Here is a 12,682-nt window from a genome sequence, read left to right as displayed (position 1 = left end):
AAATGTTCAGGTTTACGAGATACAGGGTGTTCAAAGTTGGAATTATTCTAATTTGAAATTTCTCAATAACAATTTTGGAAATTGTTAGAAGTATGAACTCGAAAATTGGTAGTTTTATGTTTTTTGGTATAAAAATTACGAATTTGATACTGAATTTGGCACTATCTGTACAGGGCGTTTGTTACAATTTGGTACTTCAGTAAATCACAATACCTTTTTTTTGTCTAATGAACTATGGCTAAAGTGTGACAAAAATCTAAAATGCAATTCACTTTTACACAGAAAAGGTACTATTGTTTAATTAATCTAACTCTACCGATTTTTGAGTTATTTACATTTTAAACCTACAATGTAAAATAACCTTAGTCACCGTTATTGCTTCCATTTTTTTCAGGTAGGGCACATGTCAGTTTTTCGTGTCAACAAATATTTGACAATTTTGTGATAAGTTAATAAGACTGTTCCTCTCTTTTCTTAATTTAGTAATCATTTGTAGCAAAAGCTCTATGTCAAAAAATACAACGACATAATAATTTTTGATTTGCGTTTTTTGCTCAATCAAATTTTAGTGGATTTGGTGCAAACAGAAGGTAGTTACAATTATATCCAAATCTAGGACAGCCCAATCACAAACTTTCAGAAATATTTACAACCACCTAGGGAAAATAGGGTATTTTTGTCACAATGACGAAAAGTCACAATGGTGCTACAAAAACTATCAATATCGATAATGAAGAAGAGGTTTTAGTTCGTATTTTGAAAAACTCAAATCTGAGTAGCTACTCGTCGGTTAAGTGCGGCAACAGGGATAAACCAATCGTCTATCTAGAGAATTTTAAAGAAAGACAATCTCCGTCCATATCTTTATACTCCTGTCCAATATTTGTTACCTCAAGATTTACCAGCTCGCTTACAATTTGCTCAGTTTTTACTAGATAAACAAATCGAAAACCGAGAATTTCTTAATATCCTTTTCACGATGAAGCGGCTACTAGACAAGGTGTTCTTAATTAGAAAGACAATAATTTGTGGGAATCCCATAATCCACATGCTCTAAGACATTTTCAGCATTAATTCAAGGTAAACATTTTTTGTGGTGTGATATCTGTTTTTTATTGGCCCTTTTGAACTCTCTCCTAATCTGAATGGACCTTCCTATTTGAACTTGCCCACTCTCCTAGAAGATCTACCACTAGCCATAAGACGAGATATGTGGTTTATGCAGAATTGGATGCCACCACATTTTTCTCTGCCAGTGATCCAGTAGCTACATAAATGAACATTTTCCTCACGGTGGATTGGCCATGGAGGTTAATTTGTTTGGCCCCGAGAAGTCCAGATTTAAACCCCCTGGACTTCTCAATATGGTCACAAATGAAGGAAATGGTTTACACAGAAAAAATTAATTTTAGTTGGCACAAAAAGTTCAAGATGCCGTTGATGCGATTAAAAATAATAGACACATTTAATTTAATATCCAAAGATCTTGCAAAGTGGACGGGGGACATTTTGGGTGTTTTTTCTAAAGTTTTCTTTTATTATTGTTTCTATTATTCTTATTTGTTGTCTTTGTTGCTGTTACCCCGCACACTTGCAATTTAAAAGAATAAATATTTTATAAAAGCGCAATACATTGTACGTTTAAAATGCAAATAACTCAAAAATCGATAGAGCTAGATGAATTAAGAGTACCTTTTCTGTGTAAAATTGACCTGCTTTTTAGATTTTTCACTCACTTTAGCCATAGTTCATTAGACAAAAATATGTGTTCTGATTCACTGGAGTATTAGGGTGTAACTAACGTCCTGTGCGGGTAGCGGCAAATTCAGCATCAAATTTGTAATTCTTATATCAAAAAACATAAAACTACCAATTTTCAAGTTGATTCTACTAAAAATTCCAAAATTGTTGAAAAATTTCAAATGAAAATTTTGAAAATCTCGTAAACCTGCAACATTTGTTTTAGGCATGTTAAGCTGAATCATCATATTTTGGCGTGTAGTATCTCCAGTTTAAAGATTGCCCAATCTTAATGAATCACTCTGGACCTACATAATATACTATTATATGACTATTACATACTGGCAAGAAGTAATTTTCAGTAAAAATTCTTAAAGACTGAAGTAATTTGTTATTCAAAAAACCGGCATCATTGTACTTAAATACAGAATTTTCCTAGATTAAAATTTTAAAATTACAACGTTTCAGTTACTTTATTATACAAAGATTGAAGGTAAATTGTTAAACTGAACTGTCATACTGCATAAATTTAATAATAAATTTTGGTAAATAAGCTTTAGGAATTTAAGCTATGATATGGGAAAGAGTAATTTAAAATAGAATTGAAGAACCAACAAACAAAATTTTTTAAATGAATCACGGTCTACAATATATTTTAAAAATAGTATATATTGACGAAATAGATAGCTAGTAGGTAGCGGCATTTATTTTTTTGGTGGATGGAATTTTGTAAATGTTTGTACTGGCATAGCATATATTTATATTAAAAGACAATATAAAAAAATACAATAACTGTTTGCTGCTATAAATGGTGTACAAAATATAACAAATTGATATACGAGTACAATATACAGGGCGATTCATTAACAATGGGAAAATCGAAAGCTGAAGATACTACACGTGAAATGGTGACCATTGGCGCAAACATGCCTTATCCGAAAGTTGAGTTTCGGAAATACAGTGTGTTGAAAGTTAAAATTTTAAATCGTTTTTTGCGATTATTCTGAAAATATGTAGGTTAGGAACTTGAAAATTTGTGAAACTATATTTTTTTAGGCGACGAATAAGATGCGTGTTGTAATTTCAGCATTGCTCATAGAGGGCGCCACTTACGACCAATTTTACCGAAAATTTAGTTAATAACTTTTTACCCTGTATGTCTAACATGAAACTTGATTCAAAACCTGAAAGAGCAATCATTTTTCCATTAATTATGTATTCTTGTTTCATTTCGGTATCTCGATCCGTTTTCGAGAAAAATCGATTTAACGAACACTATGTTTTGATAATACGAGAAATTAAAAGCGAAACAAACCAAGTGTTTCTTCGTGTTATTACAACAATTAACAATAAAACAAATAAATAGATTCTTCCAAGTAGGAAAATGAAGAGGATAGAAGTCTGGACTTCTGGGTGGCCAAGTAAAAATGCTTTCACGGCTTGAAGAAGTTCCACTTTACTTAAGAAGAGACATGTGGTTCATGCACGACGGAGCTCCACCGCATTTTTCTTGGCCAGAGCGTTCATATTTAGATGCAGTTTTTCTAAATCGCTGGATTGGCCATGTAAGCATTTTTGCTTGTCCATCCAGAAGTCCCGACTCTAATCCTCTTGACTTTTCTATTTGGTCTCGAATGAAATATATATTTTACAAAGAATCTCCCGGCTCGTGTGAAGAGTTGTGGTAAAGAATACAAATCGCTGCCAACGAAGTCAGACGCAATTCCAATATGTTGTTTCAAATTCGAAGATCTCTCAGAAAACGTGTAAAGTGTATCAGTGTCAACAGTGGATTCTTCGAACAATTACTTTAAATCATAATTGCGTATTTTATTTGTTTTATTGTTAATTGTTGTAATAACAGGAATAAACATGTGGTTTGTTTCGCTTTTAATTTCTCCTATTGTCATAACATAGTGTTCGTTAAATCGATTTTTCTCGAAAATGGATCGAGATACCGAAATGAAACAAGAGTACATAATTAATGGAAAAATGATAGCTCATTCAGGTTTTGAATCAAGTTTCATGTCAAATATACAGAGTAAAAAGTTATTAATTAAATTTTCGGTAAAATTGGTCGTAAGTGGCGCCCTCTATGAGCAATGCAGAAATTACAACACGCGTCTTATTCGTCGCCTAAAAAAATATAGTTTCACAAAGTTTCAAGTTCCTAACGTACATATTTTCAGAATAATCGCAAAAAAACTATTTAAAATTTTAACTTTCAACACCCTGTATTTCCGAAACTATCATCTTTCGGATAAGGCATGTTTGCGCCAATGGTCATCATTTCACGTGTAGTAACTTCAGCTTTCGACTTTCCCATTGTTAATGAATTACCCTGTAGAATAAACTTTCATGTTACTAGAAACAATAAATTCAAAATATGTAGTATATCTTCTTCAATAAAAACAAACTTTGTATGTACTTTAAACTTCTACCAGCTCTTTCATGCTACAAAACAAGAACTATTGAAACATAAATCAAAGAACCTCATAAATATGTAGATACTGCGTTTTTAAAATTTAAATTAAAGTTTCCCAATGACGTACACAATTTATTTATAATTCGCAAGCAATTACAAAGTTATAAATTAGTTTCGTATTCTGATCAATGCATATTCCTAGAAAGTAGAAATTCCATTAAAATATACGACTGGCAGCAGAAGAACCTGACAGGCAAATATTTATTTATGGAATCGACGTTCGTTCGTCGCTAGCTATATTCAAAGTAGGCGATGAAATTATTGGGATGAAAAACTTTTTATCCCATCAAATGCGTCAAATCTTCTCTATAAATACTAGGGTCAATATTTACATTACGGAACCACTTAAATTTCACATGTGGTGGAATAGCGCTCTATATTTTGTAAAGCGATTGTAAATGTCTGCTAGAAAACTTATTTACAAAGTCTAAGTAAATATTTTATAGCTGCAAAAAATTAATTAACATTCCTTAATATAAATCGTATGTTTATGAACAAAAATATAATTTCGAAGGAATCAAGGTTTTAATAATTGAACTGTATATTTTTAAATATGATATTGCAGGAAACAACTACTCTGCGAGCTGATGCCCCGACCAGTATTGAATTAAACCTACAACAGTTAGGATCATTATTAAGCAGAAGTTATCAGACTTCGCACTTATTAATGACCTACCGATGAATAATTTAGCTATGTTTGATATCTTAATTATATCATGTACAACCTTTTAAAGGTAATATATTAACAGGACTAGGTACCGTGACTGCCATAAAAACGAGCTGTATTATTTATAGCTACGATTGTAGTTATCAAAATATATAAAATAGGAGAACGTACTCACCGAGCCAGCTCAGACTCTCCGAGGTCTCCAGTTTGTGCTTGAATCCCTCCACCTCCCTTTGAAGTTCCTCTACGGCCGGCGGTAAAGGAAGCTCCCACCTTAGCTGCCTCTCTATGGCCGAGACTCTCGCCTCCAAGGATTTCAGGTCTGCCCCCGTCGACTCCTGCAGCATCGCTAGACCATTCGCGGCCACAACTTGCAGGGAATAACGGGTATCCTGTGTAAACAGACACATGTGTTCAGGGAAATGTAATCGAGGGTTCGCAGAAATCAATATCACGCCAGCGAGCAAGACAATAACAGAAGTGTTTTTTCTGATGTGTAAATAATTAAAATTGTTTATTTTCGAGGAGAAAGGTACATAATAAGAACGACGTCAGCAATTATAGTAAAAGTGACATATTTTTATGTTTCAATTAAATAGAAGAAACCTAAATTATTTAATTGACATTGAGCGAATTATAATCATACAAAAATGTTTTTGTTTCTTCTAAACTTCGTGTTAAATTGAGAGAAGAATTAAAGGTACTATTTATTTATATTTTCAAAACAAAACAGGTTAAGAATCTCTCCAAAACTAAACAGTTATTTTGAAATTGAATAGAGCTAACGCAGATAATGTTACTTTGTCATTTTTGAAAAAGTTTGCAATTCTATTTATTAGATATTAGGTAAATTCAAATTAGTTTAAAAATACTCTTCTAAAAATTTTTATCAAATCAAGACAATCTTAAATTATTTAAGGACACAGGTACACAAAAAGTTCAAACTCAAGAGGCCTCATATCATTTCCGAAGGAATTGAATGCGCTGAACACGATCCTGTAGTCAAAATTCATGACTAACCGATGAAATTCGGAAAATAGTGAAATTTTTGGCTGAAAACGCCCAAACATGGGTCAAACCTGAGTTTTTCTAAATTTTGTCCAAATATATCGGTTTGGTATAATTTTGAGAAGCTGAACACGATGCTATTAGAAAAATTTACGCATGATCTCGATATATCTCAGAAAATCTACTGTTTGAGTGAAAACTGGTCCAAATATAGGTCAAAACTGATTTTTTCCTAAATTTTGTCCAAATACATAATTTCTGTAGTATTTTGAGACGCTGAACACGATACTATTAGTGAAATGTACCCATGATCTGGATATATCTCAGAAATTCCACTATTTGGGTGAAAACTGACCCAAATATAGACAGAACTAATTTTTTCCTAAATTTTGTCAAAATATCATTTTCCTAGTATTTTGGCCAGATTCACCCATATAATGGATTTTTTGAGAAATATCGACGTTATGAGTAAATTTTATTAATGGCATCGTGTTCAGCTTCTCAAAATGCTGCGAAAATGATATAGTTGAACAAAATTTAGAAAAAAAATCAGTTTTGACCCATATTTGGGCGTTTTCGCCAAAAAATTCAATTTTCTCCGAAATTCATAGGCAAGTCATGAATTTTGACCACAGGATCATGACATGTACAGAGCAACGAATTCGTTCGGAAATAATATGTGGGTCTCTTGGGTTTGGACTTCTTTTTGTGCGCCTGTGTCTGAAATAAAAAAAATATCTTCAATATCTGCAAATTTACGTCTTTTAATCCTTTCGTTGTATTTTGGTATGAGTTATTTCGTTTGATGTTTTCTTTATTTTCATTTTAGACGTTCGGAAAATTTTGTAAATTACTTTAATACCTTTAAACTAAAGTAAAAGTTCTCTGGGTATAAATTTGCCGGTTGGGTTAATTTTTGATAAAACACACTCTATATACAATGACGAAACAGTTTTTCATCTTGATAACTGAGACAGGTAGAAAAATGAAAATAAATCGATTTTGTTACATAAACATAAGTTTCCAAAATACACGGTGGTTAAATTGTGGGTAAGATATAACCTATAAAGCATATGTCCTGTCATCTTAACTGCTGTTGCTACTATGTCTGCTAGTATAAACATTTGTTTCATAAAGTAAAAAAAGCAAGCAGTTTCCCACAATGTCATTAGTTTATAAGGATGTTCAAGTTAAACCACGAAAAATTTTTAAAATATCTTTAAAATAGTTTAAGCCGGAGATTTTTTTTTAAATATAAATATTATTCATGTAAGTTTAATATGTTACTAGAGTATGTAAGGAAATAACAGGATGTTATATTTTTAGCTATCCCCATCCACTTGATCACCCACTAACAATTTGTGGTATTGTTATCTAGTTTTATTTCATCGATAAAAAATTCATTTTTAGAGATTTTTGTTTGAAATTTTGATATCCGATACTAATTTCAAGTAATACAGATAAATCTTGAGTTGAATAGACTAAAATACAGTGAACAAATTCTCGAGTGGGTACCCTGTATTTCTGTGCAGTCTACAGACTTTATCCATTGCATATATTAAAACTAATTTTCCACACCAACTAAGAAGTCTACATACAAAAACTGTTACATCCTGTACACTTATGCAGGCAATCAACAGTACCGGGTAGGAAAGTACCGATGGTCTATCTGAAGTTACGTGAGAGCGATAAAGTAAGCCATAGAAATCCATGTGATAGACAAGGATGGGTGTAGTGAAGGCGTCTAATAGTCACCGCCCATTTCGCCCTTCCACAAATAAGAAGTGGATCTTATTTGTGGAAGGGCGAAACGGGCGGTGACTATGAGACGCCTTCATTATAGCCATCCTTCTCTATCGCATGGATTTCTATGGCTTACTTTATCGCTCTCACGTAACTTCAGATAGACCATCGGTACTTCCCTACCCGATATGTGAGATACACAGTGCCTCTGCTGCATAAAAAATAATGTATATACAACCCTATATCTTAATACATTATAATATTTTTCACTTACGCTTTGTATGTAAAAGCATGTGATTTAAAAGCTTGTCGCGAGGTTTATTCCAAATTGGAATTTTTATTTTAAGGGGTAAGTTAAGGATATTATGCACCATAATAAATTTAGTTTTATTTTTGTATTCTTCTCAGCAAACTCTTTCATTTTTGATATCTACCCATAACATGGGGGTGCATAAAATATAACTGGTCCGCCATTTTTGGGAGTCAGCCATATCGGATTTAGAATGACGTTACTTAGCTAACCATGCACTGTCGTCCAAACTAAACGTGTATGCAAAATTTCAGCTCAATCGGTTGGGGATTTCCCACAAAGCGCCTACACCGGCCGCATTTGCGGTCGGGGTAGACGACGGATGGGGCCCACCTACGAAGGCTGTCCAGGCCTACACGAGATNAATTTGTGGTATTGTTATCTAGTTTTATTTCATCGATAAAAAATTCATTTTTAGAGATTTTTGTTTGAAATTTTGATATCCGATACTAATTTCAAGTAATACAGATAAATCTTGAGTTGAATAGACTAAAATACAGTGAACAAATTCTCGAGTGGGTACCCTGTATTTCTGTGCAGTCTACAAACTTTATCCATTGCATATATTAAAACTACACAAGAGACAGAACGTCTCTAAAAATGAATATTTTCCACACCAACTAAGAAGTCTACATACAAAAACTGTTACATCCTGTACACTTATGGAGACAATCAACAGTATGTGAGATACACAGTGCCTCTGCTGCATAAAAAATAATGTATATACAACCCTACATCTTAATACATTATAATATTTTTTACTTACGCTTCAATTTGTTTAGAAGTTAGGTACATATAAAAAATATTAATTATAGGCTTGGATCACCTGTAGAAGTTTGACAGTTGAATTACGAGAGATTTTGGGTATGTATAACTGTAATAAAAAAATCAGTTATTTCAGTCGAAGTAGGAATTCAAAGGAAATTATTTCACATAATAATAAATGAAAAGTGAAAAAATTAAAAACAAGCTTTTATGCACTAAAAAGAAAAAATAAACCAAGAATTTCATAAAACCCATAATGTGTAAACCCCAAACCCACAAAAAGGTTGAATATGGCTAGTCTATAGAAATGTCATCAGCAAAAGTATGCGATTTAAAAGCTAGTCGCGTGGTTTATTCCAAATTGGAATTTTTATTTTAAGGGGTAAGTTAAGGATATTATGCACCATAATGAATTTAGTGACGTCATTTTATTTTCGTATTCTTCTCAGCAAACCCTTTCATTTTTGATACCTACCCATATCATGGGAGTGCATAAAATACATATAACTGGTCCGCCATCTTTGGGAGTCAGCCAAATCGGATTTAGAATGACGTTACTTATGCACTGTCATCCAAACTAAACGTGTATGCAAAATTTCAGCTCAATCGGTTGGGGATAACTGTTTTAAAATTCAGTTGCAAGATTTGACCCATACTAACAAGGCAAGTTAAATAAAAGCTTGTCATAATAAAAATGAACATTAACATTGTACATGACATTGTAATGATAGTTATAACAAAACATAGGTACTTGCTTTCAATTTATCGTGAATACTTTGTCTCAGAAATTTAGGCAAAAATAGATACTTTAGTAAATTTAAACTCATTATCACTTTATTTTGAAGGTGCTAATTCAAATGAATTGAAAAATTCTTTTTTAAAATTGTATTATATAAAATTCAACAATATTCTTCGACGCCAAAAATGTAGGTATCCAAAAGATGTAAAATTAAAAAAAAATTAAAATGATGTAATATTAACTTTTTTGAAAGAAAATCCATATTGTGCTATAAAAAATGGATAGTGTTAAAATAAGTTCATATACTACAAAAAGCAGGACTGGTTAGAAGGCGAGAAAATGAACGAAAAAATTTAATATATCAGCTAAAAGCCCACATAAGTTTGAAGCAGGGCAAGATGGGGTATAACTAAAGAACTACTGAATATGCTTTATTTAAAATACTTCACATTTGAAATTAACCGAAATTATGATTCACCATGAACAACAACGTGTCAATACTTGTGAAATTGCATGATAATTATTGTAAGTTCTCCATTTGAAACATAACGAATTGAAAAATTTCCATCACGTAATCGAACATGTGCAGTCCGCATCTATAAGTGACATTAATATTCAAATGCAAAATATTTTTGTTGCATATATTGCACACAGATGTAGTAATTTGGACATTTTAAAATTAATGATGTTTCAGCGTTTAAATAATTTTACCAAATGTGTGAGCTAATAAATTAATAAGGTTGATTACTGTTATATCGAATATTCCACTTTTAATCTATAAATTCAAACAAGTAATAAAGGGTTTTTTAAGAAAACGAAATGGACTGAATACAAAAGCACTTATTAGAAAAATTTGTGTTTGTCCAAAACATATTTCTCTATTGTGTTCCGAGTCATTGGCTGTCGATGCTTTGTATACTATACGTTCTATTTATATACGAATTGCTCTAAAAATTCCATGCAGTTTTTTCACTGTTGATGTAATATGTTATAGATAATTGCAAACAGTTCAAACATAACTCATTAAAATTTCGCGGATTGAAGCACTGAAATTGTGATCTCATCATTAATTCGGATAAAATCAGCAGTTTCATAACTTTCTGTTTGGTTTATATTAGGTACTTCGATGAACTCAATAGTTTACGTGAATGCCCCAAAAAATACAATAGAAAAGTGAAATATTGCCATTATTTTAATATTTCAGGCTTCATTTATGCCCATCTCTTCAGAAGATACCTCTCTCGCAGATTTCTGCAAAGCTTCTTCTTGCTTACTTGTCCTTACAGCTTTTTATTCATTTTTGAAATAAAATAATTATACAATAAAAAATAACAGTATAAATTCAAAATTATTTATGATCGAAAATATTATAATTTTATTAATAGAGAATTAATGAGTTTGAAATCGGTTTAAGTTTGGTGATTCTACTGATAAATTACCTGTTTAGTCCGCTGAGTAGTTGCTTCTCACAGAATCAGCAGAAAACCTAGATTTGTTTATTAGAACTTTTTTCTTATTTTTAAATGTAGAATCTAGTGAAAACCTTTGGGAGGTTAATTCTGGGATACCTTGTACAAGAACTTAACTAAACAAACATCTAAAAATGGTATGGAACTAATAGTAAACTATGTAACTAACTCAGTAAACCTGAAAATTTAATGGATGTGCATTGGAAATATGAAAATTACGCATAATAAAGGATTAACCACGATTGTTGGCCTTAAACAAAGGTTTATTTATGGAACTGATTTAATCTTTTTAATTAGTTCTCTTGATTCAATTGATATATTCGCATGTATATATTACAACAAAGCTTAATCGTCTCTATAACGCTACTCATCAATCTAACTGATTAATGAAATTGATTATAGAGATCGATGTAAATTATAAGTGGCAAGTGATGTATAGAGTTCAAGTAATAATTAGTAATGAATTGGTGTTTTCACTTGAAAAATATGCAGCTATATTTGGAATATACCCTTCCTATTCATATTCTATTCTAAATTAACATGTATGTAGAGCATTTGGGAACTAATTTATGTAGCATGAAGTCCTACATGTTACCTAGGAGGTAGTTTTAGAGGATTCCTATAATTGTCTCATTAACAATTTTCTTCCTTTTATTCTAATTTAATTTTTTTGGTAAATACTGACCTCTAGGCAAAACAATTTTGATAAATTGAACCGTTTATGAGAAATACAGGTTTGAATGAATAAGGGAGTTTCAATGCATATTATTTGAAATGTCGAAACTTTATGTAAACTTAATGGGATTTGGCCAACATTTTGGTGAAGGGAAGTAACTGTTAAAAAAATCCCCTGTTATTTTATTCAATTGTGAAATATGTGCTTTTAATTACTCTTACAACCTTGATCTTTGTTGGCTACAAATACTTAAAGAAGAACTAAATAATAATAAAATAAACATTATAGGATATCTCTAACTATTGAAACAGCCAAAAACACACAAACATAAACTGTCATCACATACGAAAGTAAAACTGTCAAAAACAATTTTAAATCTTAGTCATTGCTGAGTACTGAAAATGAAAACAAAAAAATTTTCTAAACGTCAAAATTTATTGAAATGCGCGCGCATTTCTGTGATGTTTATTTTGTATTTTCCATTTGTCTGCATTTTTTCAGTATTTTCAACAAGACTTTTGGCTTAGCAAAACTACATATTCTAAGAGTAAAATATAAATAAGACGTCTGAAGGTACTGAACAGATCGCATATACATATATTTTCTCAAAACAATGCTGAAAATATCGACAGACAATCTAAGACGACCCTACAAATTAAACTCTAATTTTTTTATTAAGCATTTTCAGAGATGATGGGCTATTCATTTTATTTAGTAATACCGCTATCAGTTCTGCCGATGGCGATATATGTTTAGAAGAAAAGAATGGGCAAAAAATGTAATTAAAAAATTCGTTGTACCTAACCCGAGCTTCAAAAAGTTAATGTTATAACGTGTTTACAAATAAAATTTGCTTCATTTAAATTTTACCAAGCTCAAATTATTTTATTTTGCGTGAATGTGTCCAGAGGCAGGGAACGTTAACAGAGCTGAAATATTTTCTTGTTTTATGAATTTTTAAATTTTTCAAAATTAATTATACTAGTTATGCCAAGCTAAATCGATTATAAGACCGTATTAAAATAAAATATGTAAAACTGTTGAGATTTATAGTCGAATTTTTATTACCTAACTTATTAA

General features: G+C 31.5%; 1 protein-coding gene across 2 annotated transcripts in view; it reads right to left on the bottom strand.

The window, feature by feature from the left end:
- LOC108903378 (high affinity cGMP-specific 3',5'-cyclic phosphodiesterase 9A) overlaps nucleotides 1-12,682 on the bottom strand; it is a 350,789-nt gene that overhangs the window by 36,621 nt on the left and 301,486 nt on the right. For both annotated transcript variants that reach the window (XM_018705534.1, XM_018705535.1), the window contains exon 5: nucleotides 5,068-5,284. In XM_018705534.1, the coding sequence (XP_018561050.1) occupies nucleotides 5,068-5,284 (217 nt within the window). The remainder of the gene's footprint in view (nucleotides 1-5,067; nucleotides 5,285-12,682) is intronic.

This window comes from Anoplophora glabripennis, unplaced genomic scaffold (assembly GCF_000390285.2).
Source record: "Anoplophora glabripennis isolate ALB-LARVAE unplaced genomic scaffold, Agla_2.0 scaffold75, whole genome shotgun sequence".
Taxonomy (NCBI): Eukaryota; Metazoa; Arthropoda; class Insecta; order Coleoptera; family Cerambycidae; genus Anoplophora; species Anoplophora glabripennis.
Note: the sequence above shows the minus strand (reverse complement) of the source record. Positions and strands in the feature narration are given on the sequence as shown.